This window comes from Trachemys scripta, chromosome 3 (assembly GCF_013100865.1).
Source record: "Trachemys scripta elegans isolate TJP31775 chromosome 3, CAS_Tse_1.0, whole genome shotgun sequence".
Classification (NCBI taxonomy): domain Eukaryota; kingdom Metazoa; phylum Chordata; order Testudines; family Emydidae; genus Trachemys; species Trachemys scripta.
The window spans coordinates 106,696,437-106,717,636 of record NC_048300.1 but is presented as its reverse complement, the minus strand read 5'-3'; the positions used below and the strand labels follow the sequence as shown (position 1 = coordinate 106,717,636).

Sequence of the window (21,200 nt, the reverse complement as noted above, 5' to 3'; positions counted from 1 at the left end):
ATCGAGAATATACTTCATCTCTTGATAAGATACTCCCATGATGAATTAACCTCACAGTTAAAATTTTGTTCCTCACAGCTGCCTTTAATATTAGTATCCTAAGCTTTTCCTATTAATTTCTCAGTCATCTCCCAAATCTTTTGTATGATTCCTGTAACCTCATTAGAATAACATGCTACAGGCTTATCTTTATAAATCTGAACAAAGAAGGATGACTTTGTGGTTGGGGAACAGGACTGGGAGTCAGGTGACCTGGTTACTATTCTCAGCTCTGCCACAGACTTTTATGTGTGATTTTGGGAAAGTTAATCTCTTTGTGTATCAGTTTCTTCATCTGCAAAATGGGGATAATAATACTAAACTACCTAACAAGGGTATTATGAGGATACTTAATGTTTGTAACATATATCAAAGTCCTTGAATTGTATGTGCTATATAAAGGAAACAGTTCTTCTTATCTATTTATACATGTGTCTGTTTTAGAAACTTAGGCTTTGAACCTATAAACTCTTATGTACCTATTTAACTTTGTACATGTGCAAAGTTAAGCATGTTTTCAAGTGTTTGCAGGATCAGTACCTTATTAATTGTCATTAGAACTGTTACATTTCATTAAAATATTAGGGAAATTAAACAGTGTAAGTATCTCATTTATTCATTAACATTCAAAAACATATACCTATTATCTTTTTGACTCCAACTCTTAGGCTCTAATTGAATTACCAGGAAAGTTTGCATTCCTGGGTATTAGAAAATGTATATTTTTGTATTGGGAAATGCTTGCTGACAATACCTAATTATTAATTATTATTTTATTTTATTTTAGCTCAATTATATATCAACAGAGAATTTCAGAAATACTCACATGGCTTGATGGTTCCAAATCTGAGAGGTAAAGCTTGATAATATACAACTCAGTGTTAAAAAAAAGTACGCTAGAAGGATTTTCACTCGTCTAGATTTCACATTATTTTCATATGCTTGTAAAACAAGCTCAGTTATTATTTCTTGAGATATAAAGGGCTGTTGTAATTATGGTTGTGTCTATTATCTTCCTGGATCAAGAGTCAGAGATGAAAGAGGTAAATCAAGTTCCTGACAGTATGAGTGTGGGGTGTACATATTTGAATGGGACTGTATAGGCTGGGGTTTGTTTTGTCTTTTGCTGGCTTACAATTTCTTTTTTCTTTGGTGTTACCTGGATGAATTCTGAGACATCCAGATAACTCTTGGATGAGAGTGAGAGGAAGAAAGTCTGTTTAACAAAGCTTGTACTTTTGTGGATCTATGTGTATCAAAGAATTAAGAGTCTTCTCTGAGAAGAATAAATATTGTACATTATACACAGTAATGCAGACTACAGTTCAGTTATCTAAAATTTATCTTACTGTGGTCTTGTGGGAATTTACTCTATTCCTATGTGCTGTAGGTTGGCAAACAAGAATTAATGTTAATTCCTTGTAATATGAGTGCCCTGCAATAGGTGTATGCCAAGAGCTTTTATACTTAAGAGGTTGTGAACATAGGCTCTAGGTCTGTGGTGTTCTGGGAAATGTCGGTTAGCAGTTGGATGGCCATTTTGTTCCTGTTCTGTTTGTGATTGGCTAAGTTAAATAATATTATTTTAAGAATTATTTTTGTGTAGTCAAATGGGGCAATGAATTACCAGGTGAATTTGTGTTACATGTGACTAAATTAAAAGAAAGCTTTTCATTCTTTTGTGTGAGGGATTATAGGTGAATACCTCATATAAATTGGGGGTTAGATGAAATTCTCTGGAATCTCACCCAGTAAAGCAGGAAGAAGTATGGCAGTAGGCTCAGATTTTTCAGACATGGCCAGCAGTGCAAGTAAAGTGGCCCAGCAAGATATTTATAGCTGGTACGGTGTACGGAAAAGACATAGGAGGAGCAGAACGTGGGGCCGCTGAGCCTTCCAAGGAGCTGCGTCTCCTCCGGCTCCATCTGTACAGCAGCAGCTCCGCCAGAGGGCAGGGCTGGGGCGGTACAGCCGCCAGAGGAGCTGCCGGCCTTCTGCTCCTTTCCACGCTGTGGTTTCTGGGAGAGCCCTGTGGTTCAGGGAACTGCCCCCCCAGCCCTGTGCTCCGTCGGGGCTGCTGCTGTACAGACGGAGGAGCTGTGGCCGTGGGGCTGCTCTGCGGCCCAACGTTCTGCTCCTTTGCCCGCTGCGGTTCCGAAATCTCCAGCGCAGCAGGAGGAGGACAGAGCTCCCGCACAGATAAGGGGGTGGATCATGGAGAGAGGACGGGGAGAGCGGGGGGGCCCCAGGCTGGGGGCGGGGAGGATTTACGTGGAAGGTCACGTGCCCCCCATTAGTTTCTGCCCCCTCTACTCCCATACCGGTCAGAAATGGATTCCACTTGCACCACTGGCCATGGCCTCTAATTTTGGGTGCCTCAATTTCTGGATGCTCAACTAAAGACATTGAAGGCCACTTCTGGAAATGTGGGCCTAAGTGTTTATGCTCACAGAGCAATTGAGAGGAAAATGCTTAAACTGTGGTAAGTTTTTTTGTTTGCTTGGAATTTTATTCAGTGTTTCCTTTTTTGAAATAAAGTTTTTACAGAAACTTTCCCAAATTCTCACAGTGCTCTTTTCTTTGGTTTAACTCTAGGCCAGATTTCTATACTTTGTATATTGAAGAACCTGATAGTTCTGGACACTCATATGGACCAGTTAGTGGTGGAGTAAGTTGTATTTTTTTTAATCTTAAGCTAAATTGCTCCAGAAATAATGGTATACAGTAATTTATACAGTTCAGAAAGGATTGCAGAGTCCTGATTAGCATGACTTTGCTTTACGTTCTAGTTAATTACACAGAATAACTATTATTCAATACTGGAATTCAGCAAACAGTGCTAACTATCAACATCCCTATTTTCATTTTGTTTAGCCTCTTGGGAGTAGTCAGTCCCACCCTGCAATGGTTCCAGCACTGCTGCAAGTACAAAAGCAGAGCTGTAGTCTAACCAGAGCTGCAGAAAATTTGTTCAGACCTACACAGTTCTAGGAAGGATATTAAGATTCAAGCATGAACATATTTAGAACAAACTTTCATTTGGCTGATAGGTAATCCTTGAAGGCCACGTGACAAATTCTTAAAGCTGGCCAAATCCTTTTATGAGTGTGAAATACAATACAAACTCCAGTTAATATGTATTTTATTTAGTCCACATCATTCACCACATTTTCTGTTATTCCTAGCTCAAAGCATATTTCACTTTCACTTACATGCACACAGAACACTTCTTCCTGGGAAACATAGACATTGTCATACCAGATCAGCCCAATAGTCTATCTAAGTTAGGCCTGGTCTACCCTTGGGGGAGGGAGAGAGATTGATTTAAGATATGCAACTTCAGCTACGTAAATAATGTAGCTGAAGTCGATGTACTTAGATCTACTCAACGCGGTGTCTTCACTGCAGTGAGTCGACTGCTGCCGCTCCCCCGTCGACTCCGCCTGCACCTCTCATGCCGATGGAGTACAGAAGTCAACGTGAGAGTGCTTGGGGGTCGATTTATCGTGTCTAGACTAGACGCAATAAATCAACCCCTGCTGGATCGATCGCTGCCCACCGATCCAGCGGGTAGTATAGACATACCCTCTGTGTTCTGTCTCTGAAGGTGGCCTTTAGAGGATGGTATGGTCCCTCTAGTGGACAAATATGGAACAACCAAGCTACAGGGGAAATTTCTTCCTCACCCACGTAATTCATGTTGATTAGTGGTTGGTTTATGTCTGGAAGCAGGAGAGTTTACATTCCTTCTTCATATTAAGGTTAAGATTAAGGTTGCGCAACACTTCCCATTATAAGACCCTGTTTTCAGTTGCTTATGATTTTGCCAAACTTTAACCATTTGGGCTGAAATTTTCCATGCCAGGGGTCTGTCACGGTCTAACTTTAAAAAAAAAAAAATTCAGCCAAAATGGTTCAGATCTTTCTAAAAATGAGGCTAGGGAAAAACATGTTCTTTTGCAATGTTAAAAAAATTCTGGCAAACTTTTCTTTGGAAAGCTCTAGTGCTCCCGTAGTTAGGGGCAAGAACTTGACATTTGGCAGAGGAGTTGATCTTTGTGTTCACCCAAATTTGGACAAGTTATAAGCCCTTGAAAAAGCTGCTGTTTTCACATGTTCAGTAGAGATTTCTTAGAGTTTAAGCAGCTAAAATTTCCAAAGGTTCTGTCCTCACTGAGCATGCTCCAGCGCCTCATGGATCCTAATGTTGACCAGCCTAGTGATGACTAGCCACAGAGTGATTATACATACTCCATCCCCTGACAGCTTCTACATGTGACTGGACTGCTCATGCTTCCCCACAGAACCTCTGAGCCAGTATAGGGGGCAAATAAAGGCAGGGCATAAAGATGACTGAAGGCTAGGAGAAGGGGAAAGACATCAGATGAACAGCCAGGAGGAGGGAAATGGGTTGAGCAAGGAAAGGAGACTGGGATGGAGAGACTAGGACCAGCTGGACAAGGAGACTGGAACTTGGATGAGAAGCCTGAGGAATGGAGAAGGGGACTGGGTAGGCAAGGAGAATGGGACTGGGACAAGCATCCCAGCGTAGGGGAAGAGACAAGACTGGGACATGGACAGAATGTTGGAGGGGACAAGGCAGAAGGGGACAAGGCACAGTTGGGAAAAATAGATTATGCTCCTCTCCAGAACATGGACTGAAACCCAAGATTTCTGAGTCTCATCATTCCTCTGCTCTTAGCAAGTATTTGTCTCATCCCCCTTTAGTATTGGTCTACGCAGGAAATGGTAACATTCTGCTATCAGTTACTCCATTTGTGCAAGTGGCAAAGGTCTACGTGGTGGACCAAATTGTTGCAACCCTGCTGATGACCTATTTGGGTGTCAATCTGATGCCACATGATGGAATCTGGGGAGCGGGGATGTTTTGGTTTGCTTTTTTAAAAACAGAAAATAGCACACACACAACTCTAAGTTAAAGGAACATTATTAAGATTACAAAGTCAAGCACTCAAAAATAGGAAATAAATCATGCATAGTAAAGACTTGCACCTGCTTCTTCCACATCCCAGGTGAGTGCTATCCACTGGGCATGGGGCTATTCTAAGGTCTCTTTTTCTCTCCCTGCCATCACCTCTAAATTCCATCCTTGATCTGAGAGGCCTTCCCAATGAAAATTTAGTCAAAGCCAGTACACTCCTTTGAAACATTTTAGTTTTGATGAATCAACATTTTCCAATGAAAAAAACATTTTGTTGAAAGATTCTTGACCAGTTCCATCTGTAAGACCCTTGCCTCATTTGTTGCAGAAGTTGGGAGGTGTGCAGTGAATGGGGCAGATTACAGGAAGAGAAAAGAGGGTCTCGTGGTAAAGGCAGTTGAATGCTACCCTGTAGAATCTGATTCCATGCCTGCCTCTGCCATAGAGTTCCTGTGTGGCAAGTCATTAAACCAAACTTTTCACAAGAGGTCACTACTTGTGTATTATGGGTGCCCTACTTGAGACGTTGGGGTCTAATTTTCAGAAGTGCTGAAAACTGACAGCTGAAACTGAAGCGAATGGGAGCAGTGCTTTCAACGTATAAAGTGCTCTATGATGCTAAGTAATCTGAAAAAAATCAAATCCTAGGTGTCTCAAATTGGGCACTATCACAGGGTGGCACCCTGAAGTGTCCCTCCTCTGCTATCTCAGGATGGCCCTGCAAGCATCCTGCCACAGTTTATCCTCCTCAGTATTCCTTAAATAACTCAGCACAGCCAAACGGTGTGAGACACAAGTTCCCTCCTTGGGTCTACTTTATTTGAGTCCAAATAAACTCAGAAATAAAGTTTCTTCTTTCTCTTGGCTCTAGCTTCTGGCTATCACTCAAGCACCTCACTCTCCTCAAGTCTGGAGTCCTCAGCCTTCCTTCTTGGGGCTGGGTTCAGTTGAGTTTCCACCATTATTCCTTGCAGCACTTACCCGTATCCACTTTCTCCAGGCAGCTGCAGCTCCCCAGGCTTCTCTACTGCTGCTGCCTGGAGCTCTGGGAGCTCCTCTGTGTTAGGGGAGCTCCTTTTTCTAGAATCACACCTTCCAGGCTCCTTGCTCTGGTGAGCTCTCCTGAGAGCCATTTTCCTCAGGAGCTTCCTATCTCTAGATCCTCCCACCCCAACTGAGCCCTGAAAAACATTTATCTGGCTCATTAGCATATTAGCTGCCAACCAACCACCTAGGGATTTAATTACTTTCAAATGGGTCTGGGTTGGCTCATTCTACCTTACAGGAGCCTGTCAACGCTAGGCTGGTCCCTGACTTCCCATTTAAGGACCAGCCCCCTTGACAGGCTCCCAAATTAGTGGATACTTTTGTCCTTCCTCTCTTTGTGCCTCAGTGCTTGACCTATAAAAAGTGGATAATAGTGGTCCCTCATCTCACAGTGGTGGTCTAAAGATAAGTTAATGTTTGTGGAGCACTCATATGCTACCATAATGATGAGTGTCAAAGAAGTCTATATGGAAATTAATAATTCTGTCTTCAAAGCAGGGTTTGAATAGTGTGTTGTAAATAAGGCCTAGGGTCACACATTAAACAATGAGGATAAACCAAATATTAACCTGCAGCTTATTAATTGAGAACCATCCATCATACACACTGAGTTCTTTGAAAAAAACACAGGAGGTCTTTGGAAAAGAACAGCATGTGATTATGTAATTAAAGACTGTATCAAAATGCATACACACTTGTAAAACAAATTAAGATTGCACAGGCAACCTTAATTCTGGCCTTTCCTAACCTTTGAGTGCTTGATTTTTGCAAACTTAATCATATTTTAATATAAATTGTTGTGTATAACATGTATATATATCATGCGTACAGTAATTTTCAGGTTCCTATGGTTTTATGTATAAATTCAATCTAACATAACTGTCAGTATTCTTTTCTTATTATCCATATAAACTTTTAATTCTCTTTTGAATTCTGATAAACTCTTGCCCTTACTGACTTTGTTCTGGAAATGAGTTCTACAGGTTAATCATATTTCATTTTCATTTCATTTCACTTTCAGTTTCATTCAGTGTTCCTTGGTCCTGAATCATAAGAAAAGCAAAATAGAATAGCTTTCTCTATAAGGTTTAAAAATCTCACTTAGGTTTAAAATGTTTGATAGTTGAGAGTAGACAAATCATTCTGGCTTAAATTTAAAGCAATATGAGCATTGTAAATTATAATAGTTTGAATGTAATCCAACCGTTAGCAGATTGGGTTTTCAACTGCCTACAGTGCCAGTTGCAGGAAAAGTTCTATATGGAGGGCTAAGGAGGGATCTGGAATATTTTAGAGATACCATGTAATTCAAACTTGATCTTCACTAGGATTACCCACCTATTTGACATGCAGCATTATTGTTATAATTATTCATATTGCTGTAGCATCAGGACTAGGGCCCCATTGTACTAATGCAAACACATAAAAAACATAGGCCTTGTCTACACTACTGCTTAAGTCGATGTAACTTATGTTACCCGGGGTATGAAAAAAACCCACCCCTTTGAGCGATGTAAGTTATATGGACTTAAAGTGGTGTCTACACTGTGCTATGTCGCGTCTGCTTCTTGTTGAGGTGGAGTAATTACATTGATGGAAGAGTCTCCTGTAGACACAATGCGTCTTCACCAGACATGCTAAATCAGTGCCACTGCATCAGTGGCAGCGGTGCTGATTTAGCGCAGTAGTGAAGACAAGTCAATAGTCTCTTCCCCGAAGAGCATACAATCTAAGGGTATGTCAGCGTAGACACTTGCTATGCCAACGGGAGGGATTCTTCTGTCAGTTAAATCAATCCACCTCCCGGAGAGGTGGTAGCTAGGTTGACGGAAAAATGCTTCCGTTGATCTAGCACTGTCTATGCTGGAGGTTAGGTTGGTATTGGTACATCTCTCAGGGGTATGGATTTTTCTCACTCCTGAGAAACGTAGCTATGCTGATGTAAGTTCCTAGTGTAGACCAGGCCTAAGTAGTACATAAAGCTACAATGTAATATAAGATTTCTGGTGGTATCATATCAGAAATCTTAAGTAATCTGGAAGTTACTGTATGTTTTTTCATAACTAGAGCTGAGTGAATAATTGATTTTCTTGTGGCTGAACCAAAAAAATTTTTTTTAAATGTCGTTTTGGGTCAACTTGAAACAAAGATATTTAATTTTTTTCTCAAATGAAAAGTTTTAGTTTGATCCAAAACAAATTTTCCCGGTTCATTTCCTTTTTCACTGTTTTTTGTTTTTTAAATAAATCTAGTGAAATTTCAAAATGAAACATAGTTTGGAAATGAAAAGACAATTTGTTTAATTTAGAACATATCAAAGTGAAACAATCTGACTTTTTCAAAAATTATTTTTCATTTTTTTGGGGCTAAAACTAGTCAGCTGAATTCGACCCAAATTTGCAAATAGTTGTGGTTAACCTGAAACTACATTTTTCAGTGAATAAGCTATTTGCCCCCCTCCCCCCCCAAATGTGCCTAGGTCTATTCATAACTGCCTGTGTGAACAGAATCAAAGCTATTGTTATTCTCTCAGTCTATGCTGTGATGAATACTCCATTCTGTCTTGGTGTTCTTCCAACTATTCAAGAAAAGTAGTCATTCTTTTTTTTTTAAGAGAGAGAGAGAGAAATAAAGCCTGTGATTTAACTTATTTATCCCCTCTTAGTTACACGTGCAATGCTATAAACAGGAAGCAGAATCAGACCAAACAGGGCTTTGGAGCTGTGCTCCAGCTCTGTTCCAGCTCCAGGCAAAAACCTGCAGCTCCACTGCTCCGGAGCTGCTCCACGCTCCAGCTCCGGGCTTCGCTCCAAAGCCCTGAGACAAAATACATATACTTATGTCTTTTAAATGATTTAAGTGTATGTCTTCTTTCTGTTAGGAGGGTGGAAGAGGTATGCCTTGCGGCAGAAAAAAATCAAGGCAATCTCTTCTTCTGTACCACATGAGCTGGCAAGCATGAGAAAGGCGGTGGGATACCAAAGGGGAACTGCTCTTTGTTGTGGGTATACTTGCCATCTGAATTTTAGAAGGAGGGCTTCAGTTTCCCAAATTGGAAAGGGAATTTCCCTTTGTAGGGGTAAGAGCTCAATGGAATTACAACTTTATTACTGTACGAACAGTTGGCACAGTATATATATGCATTCTTGTAATGGTGCTTATTGATAATAAAGGGATGCGTTCATATTTCAAATAATACATGCAAGAAAAATAATTTCCTTATTGCTCTTTCTAGGTCGCCGATTTCGTAAAAGAATATTTTTTTAAAAAATCCTACATTTGGGGCCACATTTGACCAACTTTGGCACTTTGATAAATACCAGATTTAGCATCTATTATGCAAAAGCTATTTCGAATGTAGTATAGCAAAACTTAGTATGGTGGTTTGAGGGTTTCTTTTATACGGAGAAAGCAGTACAAATCATGCTTTGCTTTGTGGAATCGGTGGATGTTTGCACTAATAAAATGCAGTGATATTGACAGAATTGTTTTTCAGCTCAAAAACAAAGAAAAAATTAAGTGTAGAAAGATGATAGAGAAACTTGCTTATTTTCCCCTACTCTGATTATACAGTCTGATAGATTGACTAGGGGTATTGAAATCAATAGCAAAGAGAAATTCTAATGAAACTCTATTTATCTGTAGGTCATTAAAGCCTTGCAGTTAGCAGACGAGGCATTGGGAATGTTAATGGAGGGGCTAAAACAGAGGAACCTGCACAACTGTGTAAATCTCATTGTTTTGGCTGATCATGGTACTGTATCTAGTTTTGTACTTAACTTTTCAGTATCTGTTCTACTATATATCCTTGTTTATTCTCTTCCTTGTTTCTGGTGTTCATGATCACTATTTTAATAAACTATTATCAATAGTCTTGTCAATATTGCAATTTCTAATATAACAAAATAAATATTTATGTATTCTCGTTTTAGGAATGGATAAGACTTACTGCAACCAGTTAGAATACATGACAGATTATTTTAATCAAATTAATTTCTACATGTATGATGGGCCTGCAGCTCGCATTCGGGCTTACAATGTTCCAGAAGACTACTTTACTTGTAAGTGTGAACCCATGCTGTTAGTGCACAACCAGCACAGCTGAAAGGAAAAAAATAAGGAAAATGGATAGCCAATAGTTTTGAACCTTGGGGATGTCTATAATGAAGCCCTGAGGAGGGAATGAATAAGATTTAGCATTTTTAAAATTATTATTTTAAAATTATTAATTGTAATTGTAATTATTCTCTCATTTCTTGTGGGCATCTTATTATCCCTAAAAACATTAGCCTTCCCTAAAGCAGCAGGGTTGAGTAAAAATAAAAACAAACTCAAAACTAAATGTTAACAACAAAAGATTAAATCTCTCTTGAAGTGTGGATGATGAATTATGGCAGCAGATTTGCCTTTCTCTGAAGCTTTAGGTATGGCCACTGCCAAAGCCAGGAAACAAGACTTAAAGGACCAGTGATCCAGATCTTGTCCAGTACTGCAAATCTAATATTCCAAAGTGGGGGTGGGGTAGAGGTGGAGAGTCTGTCTCCAGTGATTTGTCAGCTTTGTCTTTGATTAGATACTGCCATGGCAGCTTTCTGCAGTCCACCTTTTTGGGTTCCTAGCTAGTGATTCTGGCAGCTAATAAGTACATGGCTGGGTAATCTGCACAGGCTGACAAAACACTTGGTGCTCACTTTTACAAATAGTATACAAGTGGATGCAATTCTTGAATTTTCAATAGCTTGAATGCAACTTATTCTATTGTCTGTTTTCTTAAACAGTTGATTCTGAAGGAATTGTTAAAAACCTTACCGTGAGTAAACCTTTGTACATTTATTTCCTCTTAATGGTATTTTGATTAAAAGGCATATTTTTGTGGCTATATTGCATGTGCACTTCTCAAACCCTAACTTTTGCACCAGGTCCATATTGTTTTTAGTGGGGGTATTGACTCAAGTGTGACTCTTTGAGTACAATTGGAGGCAAATCCTAGATGTTCCAGTTTGTATGTGGGCTTGGCCCAGGAGGTCTCTATGGGGGATCAAGGGAAGGAAATTTCCCACACTCCAGAGTAGGCGGAATTGGTTGACTTGCATTGGAGTGGATCCACAGACCTTACCCCACCACCAGGCAGGTGGAGAATGAGTTATCTGAGAGCTAGGATCTAGAGTACAGATGCAAGGCAGTGGAGAAGCAGGCCCAGGTTTCCTACAGGAAGGTTAACTCAACTTCATTACATGTGCAGTAATTTCTTCTCCTTTAACAACAAGGAGTCCGGTGGCACCTTAAAGACTAACAGATTTATTTGGGCATAAGCTTTCGTGAGTAAAAACCTCACTTCTTCGGATGCATCCGAAGAAGTGAGGTTTTTACTCACGAAAGCTTATGCCCAAATAAATCTGTTAGTCTTTAAGGTGCCACCGGACTCCTTGTTGTTAAAGGAGAAGAAATTACTGCACATGTAATGAAGTTGAGTTAACCTTCCTGTAGGAAACCTGGGCCTGCTTCTCCACTGCCTTGCATCTGTACTCTAGATCCTAGCTCTCAGATAACTCATTCTCCACCTGCCTGGTGGTGGGGTAAGGTCTGTGGATCCACTCCAATGCAAGTCAACCAATTCCGCCTACTCTGGAGTGTGGGAAATTTCCTTCCCTTGATCCCCCATAGAGACCTCCTGGGCCAAGCCCACATACAAACTGGAACATCTAGGATTTGCCTCCAANGGAATGCCTTCTTCTCAGATGCATCCGAAGAAGTGAGGTTTTTACTCACGAAAGCTTATGCCCAAATAAATCTGTTAGTCTTTAAGGTGCCACCAGACTCCTTGTTGTTTTTGTAGATACAGACTAACACGGCTACCCCCTGATTCTTCTCCTTTGTTTTTTTTCTTTCATTGGCTAATTCAATACTTTTTACAGAGTTCAATATCTACTTTAAAATATGAGGGATGGGGAGGGTGGCCAAATTAATGTTATTGTGGGAAGCTTCATTTTTGTATTTCTTTGTCTTTATAATTTAGATTGATTTTATCATTTAAACTTTTAATCATAGAATCATAGAAATGTAGAGCTGGAAGGGACCTCGAGAAGTCAGATAGGCCAGTTCACTGCACGGTGGCAGGACTAAGTAACTGTAGAACATCCCTGGCAGGTGTTTGTCCAACTTGTTTTTAAAAGCTTCCAATGATGGGGACTCCACAACCTTCCTTGGAAGCACAGACACCGGCTTCCTCTGGGCCCCGGGGGTTCTCAACCCCTCGCTCCACTCCAGGCCCTGCCCCCACCTGCCTCCTTCCCCCAAACTCCCATCCCTGCCCCGACTCTTCCTGCCCCCACTCCACCCCAGGCCCTGCCCCCACCACACCCCTTCTCCTAAGCCCCTGCCCCGCCTCTTCCCGTCCCTGCTCCTCCCCCACCCCCCAGCACCTTTTGCACAACGCAGAACAGCTGATCGCTGCGGGCAGGAGGCACTGGCAGGGAGGGAGAGAAGTTGATGGGTGGGGCCACTGGTGGACGGAAGGCACTGGAGGGAAGAATGGAGTTAGCTGTCAGTGGGTGCTAAGCACCCACTAATTTTTTTCTGTGGGTGCTCCAGGGTTGGAGCTTGGAAGCCTATGCCAGAGCTTGATTACCTATATAGTTAGAAAGTTTTTTCTAATATCTAACCTAAATTTCCCTTGCTGCAGATGAAGTCCATTACTTCTTGTCCTACCTTCAGTGGGCATGGAGAACAATGGATGATCATCCTTTTTAGAACAGCCATTAACATATTGGAAGACCGTTATCAGGTCCCTCCTCAGTCTTCTTTTCTCAAAACTACATTTTTTTAACCTTTCCTCATAGATCAGGTTTTCTTAACCTTTTATCATTTTTGTTGCTTTCTTGTAGACTGTCTCCAATATGCACATATTTCCTAAATTGTGGTGCCCAGAATTGGATGCAGTACTCCTGCTGGGGCCTCACCCATGCCTAGTAGAGCAGGATAGTTACCTTATGTGTCTAACATATAGCACTCCTGTTAATGCACCCCAGACTCATATTAGTCTTTTTTTGCAGTTGATAACTTATATTCCGTTTGTAGTCCACTATAACACCCAGATCCTTTTCAGCAGTGCTATCCCCGAGATAGTTAGTCCTCATTTTGTAGTTATGCATTTGATTTTTTTCCTTCCCAAAAGAAGTACTTTGCACTTGTCTTTATTGAATTTCATCTTGTTGAATTCTGACCAATTATCCAATTCGTCAAGATCATTTTGAATTTTAAACCCATCCTCCAAAGTGTTTGCAACTCCTTCCAGCTTGGTGTCATCTGCAAATTTTATAAGCACACTCTCCATTCCATTATCTAAGTCATTAATGAAAATATTGAATAGTACCGGATCCCGGATTGACCCCTGCAGGACCCCACTAAATATGCCCTCCCAATTTGACAGCAAACCATTGATAACTACTCTTTGAGTACAGGCTTTCAACCAGTTGTGCACCCACCTTATAGTAATTTCATTGAGATCACATTTTTCTAATTTGCTTATGAGAAAGTCATGTGAGATTGTGTCAAAAGCCTTACTAAAATCAAGTTATTACATCTACTGCTCCCCCCCATCCACAGCAAAAGAAAGAAATTAAGTTGGTTTTGCATGATTTGTTCTTGACAAATCCATGCTGACTATTCCTTATAACCATATTATCTTCCAGGTGCTTACAAATTGACAGTTTAATAATTTGTTCCAATATCTTTCCAGGTATTGAAGTTAGGCTGACTGGGGTCTATAATTCCATGGGTCCTCCTTGTTCCCCTTTTTGAAGATAGTTACTATATTTACCCTTCTCTGGTCTTCTGGGACATCTCCTGTCCTTCAGGAGTTCTCAAAGATAATTGCTAACAATTCCACGATTGCTTCAGCTAGTTCCTTAAGTACCCTAGGATGAATTTCATCAGGCACTGCTGATCTGAATATTCTTTAACCTGTTCTTTTCCTATTTTGGCTTGCATTTCTTCCCCCTGGTTGTTAATATTAATTGTGTTGAATATCTGGTCATAATTAGCCTTTTTAGTGAACACTGAAGCAAAATAGGCATTAAGCATTAAGCCTTGATGTCATCAGTTATTAGCTCTCCATCCCTGTTAAGTAATTAAGTGTTAACTAAATAATCCAAATAGCCATTCAGAGTATATGAAAAGAGGTGTGAAATGTCCGTCCTATAGCTATAGCCCAGAATTTTGGGAATTCCCTCTTTTCTTTCTATCGTTGGTCATGAGTATGTAGTGCAGCCCAGGGTTCCTAGCCTCTTTCAGTCTGATTTTCTTGCACCAACTACCAGTGTATTCTATTATATCATTTGATGGTTTCCTCTATCTTTTCCCTAGATGAGGATCCCATATAGAGTTTAAGGAGTGACCTTGTCTCATGGCATATATAATAGGTGTCATGTAGACATCTCAGTGAATCCTTTTCTAAAAAAAAAAAGAAAAAATTATCAATCTCAGTTGCTTATTTGATTGTCCAGGCTCACTTCTCATTTCACAGGTTTAATACTAACAGAGTATACAGCTCTAGCAGCTGAACACCTCTGACCAGATTCTTACACACACTCTGGCCCCTTGTGCTTCTCTGATGGTACAAAGAGACCAATTAGCTGGCTTAACCAGCTGCCTAAAGATTCTGCCTGTGTAGGGGAACCCCCTGGGTGGCATAGAACTAGCAGTAGTGGTTCTAGAGTGCCCCACTGCTGGCTTCCAGGGTAGGGGGCATAACCAGGGAAAACAGTACATACTTGGAGCATTGCTTTACTCTGGTACTCTCTAGCAGCTGGAATGGCCCCTGAGGGCCATAGGCAGCTGGACACAATTAAGTACAGCTCTATGCAAAGGTACATAAGAACAGCCATACTAGGTCAGACCAAAGGTCCATCTAGCCCAGTATCCTGTCTTCTGACAGTGGCCAATGCCAGTTGCTTCAGAGGGAATGAACAGAACAGGTAATCATCAAGTGATCCATCCCCCATCACCCATTTCCAGCTTTTGGCAAACAGGCTAGGGACATCATCCCTGTCCATCCTGGCTAATAGCTATTGAGGAACCTATGCTCCATGAATTTATCTAGATCTTTTTTGAACCCTGTTATAGTCTTGGCCTTCTCAACATCCCCTGGCAAGGAGTTTCACAGGTTGACTGTGCATTGTGTGAAGAAATACTTCATTTTGTTTGTTTTATATGAATGGTTGGGATTATTTTTTCTAGTGTGCATTACTTTGCATTCATCAACATTGAATTTCATCTGCCATTTTGTTGCCCAGTCACCCAGTTTTGTGAAATCTTTGCAGTCTGCTTTGGACTTAACTATCTTGAGTAGTTTAGTATCATCTTCAAATTTTGCCACTTCACTGTTTACCTCATTTTCCAGATCATTTATGAATATGTTGAATAGTACTGGTCCTAGTACAGACCCCTGGGGGACACCACTATTTACCTCTCTCCATTCTGAAAACTGACCATTTATAGCTATCCTTTGTTTTCTAGCTTTTAACTAGTTACCAATTCATGAGAGAACCTTCCCTCTTATTCCATGACTGCTTACTTTGCCTTTGGTGAGGAACCTTGTCAAAGGCTTTCTGAAAATCTAAATACACTGTCTCCACTGGATTCTCCTTGTACACGTGCTTGTTGACACCCTCAAAGAATTCTAGTAGATTGGTGAGGCATGATTTCCCTTTACAAAATTCATGTTGACTCTTCCCTAACAAATTATGTTCATCTATGTGTCTGACAATTCTGTTCTTTCCTTTGGTTTCAAACAGTTTGCCTAGTACTGAAGTCAGGTTTACTAGCATGTAATTGCTGGGATCACCTCTGGAGCCCTTTTTAATTATGGCGTCACATTAGCTATCCTTTAGTCACTTGGTACAAAAGCTGATTTAAATGATAGGTTACAAACCACAGTTAGTAGTTCTGTGATTTCACATTTGAGTTCCTTCATAACTCTTGGGTGAATACCATCTGGTCCTGGTGACTTATTACTGTTTAATTTACCAGTTTGTTCCAAAACCTCCTCTAGTGACACCTCAATCTGTGACAGTTTCTTACCTTTGTCACCTAAAAAGAATGGCTCAGGTTTGGGAATCTCCCTCACATCCTCAGCCATGAAAACTGATGCAAATAATTCATTTAGTTTCTCTGCAATGGCCGTATCATCCTGGAGTGCTCCTTTAGCATCTCAATCTTCCAGTGGCCCCAGTGGTTGTTTAGCAGCTTCCTGCTTCTGAGATACTTAAAACATTTTTTGCTATTACTTTTTGAGTCTTTGGCTAGCTGTTCTTCACATTCTTTTTTGGCCTTCCTAATTATATTTTTACACTTCATTTGCCAGAGTTTATGCTCCTTTCTATTTTCCTCACTAGGATTTAACTTCCACTTTTTAAAGGATGCCTTTTTGCCTCTCACTGCTTCTTTTACTTTGTTGTTTAGCCACAGTGACACTTTTTTGGTTCCCTTACTATGTTACTTAGTTTGAGGTATACATTTAAGTTGAGCCTCTATTATGGCACCTTTAAAAAGTTTGCATGCAGCTTTCAGGGATTTCTCTTTTGGCATTATTCCTTTTAATTTCTGTTTCACTAACTTCTTCATTTTTGTGTAGCCCCCTTTCTGAAATTAAATGCTATGGTGTTGGGCTGCTGTGTTGTTTTCCACGCCACAGGGCTGTTAAATTTAATTATATTATGGTCATTATTACCGAGCAGTCCAGCTATATTCACCTCTTCGACCTGATCCTGTGCTCCACTGAGGACTAAATCTAGAATTGCCTCTCTTCTTGTGGGTACCAGGATTAGCTGGTCCAAGAAGCAGTCATTTAAGGTGTCAAGAAGCTTTATCTCTGTATCCCGTCCTGAGGTGACATGTACCCACTTAATACGGGGATAATTGAAATCCCCCGTTATTATTGAGTTTTCTATCTTTATGGCCTCTCTAATCTCCCTGAGCATTTCACAATCGCTATCACCATCCTGGTCAGGTGGTCAGCAGTATATCCCTATTGCTATATTCTTATTATTCAAGCATGGAATTACTAGCCATAGAGATTCTATGGTATGGTTTGGTGCATTTAAGATTTTTTTTACTTCATTTGATTCTATGCTTTCTTTCACATATAGTGTCACTCCCCCACCAGCACAACCTGTTGTGTCCTTCCGATATATTTTATAGCCTGATATTATTGTGTCCCATTGATTAGCCTCATTCCACTAAGTTTCCGTGATGCCTATTATATCAATATCCTCATTTAATACAAGGCACTCAAGTTCACCCATCTTATTATCTAGACTTCTAGCATTTGTATATAAGCACTTGAAAAATTGTCACTTTTTAGTTGTCTGCCATTATGTGATGTAATTGAAAGGGACTCTTTCATTTGACTGTTTCTCACCAGATCCTACCCGTATTTTATCATCTTCCATCCTCTCCTCCTTACTAGGACATAGATAATCTCCATTAATAGGTCCTCCCCTAAGGGATGTCTCTGTCCAAACCATGTGCTCCTCCACACCTGTTGGCTTTAAACCAGCCCTTAGTTTAAAAACTGCTCTACTATAAGTACTATAAAGGCATGTTAATTGGCCAGCTGAATATTCCTTTGGGAAACTGGGACTCATCAGGTAGCACAGAGCTGGAATAGCTGATCTGTGCCACATCTTTCCCTCCCCCACCAGAGGAGTTATGGTTCAGAGAAAAGGGGCATGGCTAGAGCACTGCTGAGGAATGACCTCCTGGGCCATTGGCAACTGGAAGCAAATTAGAACAGCCCTGAGGCTGCTGATAGGCTGCTTTGATCCCTATTTTATAGTTGGCTTTAGCAAGCACAATGATAATTATGAAGGTACAGTAGAACTTCATCGTTATTAACCATCTTGGGAGTAGAGGTTGTTCATAACTCTGAAATGTTTGTAACTTTGAACAAAATGTTATGGTTGTTCTTTCAAAAGTTTGCAACTGAACTTTGACTTAATGCAGCTTCGAAACTTTACTATGCAGAAGAAAAACTGCTGCTTTTAACCATCTTAATTTAAATGAAACAAGCACAAAAACAGTTTCCTTACTTTGTCAAATCTATTTATTTTTTAATAGTTTACATTTAACAGAGCACTATACTGTGTTTACTTTTTGAGTGTGTGTGGTCTCTGCTGCTGCCTGATTGCATACTTGCAGATCCAAATGAGGTGTGTGGTTGACCAGTCACTTCGTAAATCTGGTATTCTTAACTCTCAGGTTCTACTGTAATACATAATCCTCCACTTTCTCACACTTTCTTTCTCATACAAAGTCTTTCTTATTTTTTTCTGCCCTCCCTATACTTAACAGTAAGATTGAACCATTATTCCCTAGTGCAGTAAAACTCAATAGGTATCACTATTACCAATACCATTAAAATGAGAGCTGATCCTATCTAAAATTCAGTCTTTATAGATTCCTTAAACCAGTGTTTCCCAACTTTGGGACGCTGCTTGTGTAGGGAAAGTCCCTGGCGGGCCAGGCCAGTACGTCCTTTGGCCCGCGCCGCTTCCAGCCGCCCCCATTGGCCTGGAGCAGTGAACCGCGGCAGGTGGGAGACGCAATCGGCCAGACCTGCGGACACGGTCAACAAACCGGCCTGGTCCACTAGGGGTTTTCCCTACACAAGCGGCGTCCCTAGTTTGGGAAACTCTGCCTTAAACAAAGTATCTCCCAATCAAAATTATTGGGAGCTTCTGGATTTTTACAATTGAACCCCTATTTTTAAAAAATTCCCATTACTTATTTCAAACAAGAAATATATATTGTTTTTAATGAACTTCAGAAAGCCTAATCAACGTGTTGGGATGGTCAGTTGTAAAGTGAGGTTACCAGGTCTAGTGAATAGGTTGGCTTTGTTCAGCTTGTTGTGGCACTTAATACATACTTATGATCCTTTATTCTTCTACTTTTGGCAACTTCTGAGTTTTGAGATCCTACAGATTCTTAACCAGAAAGAAACACTAACTGTAGCTACACTAGCTGATGTTAGAAAAACTTTTGTTCTATTAAAACTCATTAGAATCTATTCAAATTGTTTCAAAGTTACAAATTGGCAACTCAGCAAATTTTATCTCTTTCAGTAATGATACATTTATAAAGAACAGTGTTAAAAGTTGGATATTGACTTTTTCCAAGAAAGAGATTTGCATGCTTATATTTTGTAATGATTTCAAAATGACACCTTATAGGCATGTGAAAGGATGTATTCCTCTTCCCTATTTACTGCATGGTAAACTGGTAAAAGATTGCAGAAAAGCATTAACTGTCAGGGACCTTTAGTTACTAGCTTATAGAATGTGAACTGATATACTAACTGCATGGTATGGATGCCAATAACATTAGCCATTGCATATACCAATATCTTTACCATTACAAGTTTTTTGTTCTTATCTATAACTTTAAAACAGTCTCCTACTAAGGACTGACACACTTACAATACATCTTGTCAAAGGCCTATGTCACAGATCCAAGTAAGACATTTTACTATCCATTATCAACTGGGACAAATATGTGGTGGAATAAGTCAGTGAAGAAGATATTGTTCTAGCTATCTATCAATATATACAGTATATTTAGTGTGCCAGTCTCCACAGTATCTGTGGCCATTGCTGAATGATGTATTTGTGTTTGTTGTAGTGCAAATCTTAACACTATTGGACCTTCTTATGTTTTTCAGTGCCGAAAACCCAACCAACATTTCAAACCCTACTTGACACCCAACTTGCCAAAGCGATTCCATTATGCTAACAACATTCGCATTGACAAAGTTCATCTTATGGTGGACCGGCAGTGGTTGGCTGTTAGGTAAATTGTGGCTGTAAATTGATTCTTACCCTTATCGTTCAAGATGTCTCATTTCCTTCACAGATGTGTCATTTGCTTTCTATTTAAGACTGCCTCTCTTGCCTTGAAGACAATAGTTGGTCCTTAGAATGCTGGCTTTTCCAGACAGTTAGATGAATGTTTAGGAGGCTATATAGCAGGAAATGATGTGTGTGTCTGTGTAAGCCAGGTATCCCCTGCTTTACCTGGTGTGCATAGAGTTTTCTCTTCAAATCATCATGGTAAATGTGGGGAATTGAAGTCTTGTTCATTGTTCACCTTCACTAAATGTCTCATCACATCAGTTAACCATGTAGGGCTGACAGAATTGGCTTCTTATATGCTCAATTAATGAGAATCCGTCATGCAAAAAGTGCTGCAGTTTTTCAAAGGCTCATAACTCTGTCAATTCAAAGCCAGTTTTCATTGAAATATTCAAAACACTTTTTAATTAGGACTCTTACCTTGTCAAGTTTTAACTTTCTATCTCCAGCCATACCAGTGGCAGAGCAGTTCAACAAAATCTTGCAGGACCCTTTTTGTAATGGCGGAAGTCTATTTCCTGCCACATTTTCCGCATTTTTACTCAAACTTGAAAAAATAAATCACCTTTGGGAAAAGACTAAGCCTGAAACATATACCAAAAAGTGAATGATTTGGAAAGATATTATTAACTGGAAAAGGGATGGTTAGAATGGAAATAGTTATGTGATCTTAGCTGTTGTAGTTGCTTATAATAATGTGTGTACACAAACTGTATATCTTGTAGGCCAGTGGTCCCCAACCTTTTTCGTCTGGCGGGTGCTAGACGACGAGCCACGGAGGACCGTGGTGGCGGATGAGCATTCACCGAAATGCCACCGACAAGCAGCGGCGGTGCCTCTGGATGACGCTGCTTGTCGGCAAGCAGCATCATCCAGAGGCGTCGCCGCCGCTTATTGGCGGCATTTCGGCGGATGCTCGTCCACCAGCCAGTACGTGGGCGCATTTAGACACCACCAGCCAGTACGGTGGCACCCGCAGGCACCGTGTTGGGGACCCCTGTTGTAGGCATATGTAACCCACACACCGCCTGGATGTGGTGTTCTGTCCCATCTAGTGGCACTGAGACCATGTAGAGAGAGAGATTAATGAGTGTGCTCCACAGCCTTAGCTAAGAGTCACATGGCTTTTAGCTCATGCAGTAGAGGCTCATGCATTTAGCTCCAGAGGTCCCAGGTTCACTCCCGCCTGCTGACGAGCGGGGTCTGTCCCTGTTACACATACACACACTGTAAATACATGGGAGTAGATTTTAAAAAATGTG

The 21,200-nt window shown here is 40.5% G+C and overlaps 1 protein-coding gene across 2 annotated transcripts in view; it reads left to right on the top strand.

Moving 5' to 3' along the window:
- ENPP3 (ectonucleotide pyrophosphatase/phosphodiesterase 3) overlaps positions 1 to 21,200 on the top strand; it is a 73,975-nt gene that overhangs the window by 31,931 nt on the left and 20,844 nt on the right. For both annotated transcript variants that reach the window (XM_034765645.1, XM_034765644.1), the window contains exons 10-15: positions 827 to 892; positions 2,635 to 2,707; positions 9,674 to 9,782; positions 9,961 to 10,089; positions 10,807 to 10,838; positions 19,749 to 19,876. In XM_034765645.1, coding sequence (XP_034621536.1) covers positions 827 to 892; positions 2,635 to 2,707; positions 9,674 to 9,782; positions 9,961 to 10,089; positions 10,807 to 10,838; positions 19,749 to 19,876 — 537 coding nt within the window. The remainder of the gene's footprint in view (positions 1 to 826; positions 893 to 2,634; positions 2,708 to 9,673; positions 9,783 to 9,960; positions 10,090 to 10,806; positions 10,839 to 19,748; positions 19,877 to 21,200) is intronic.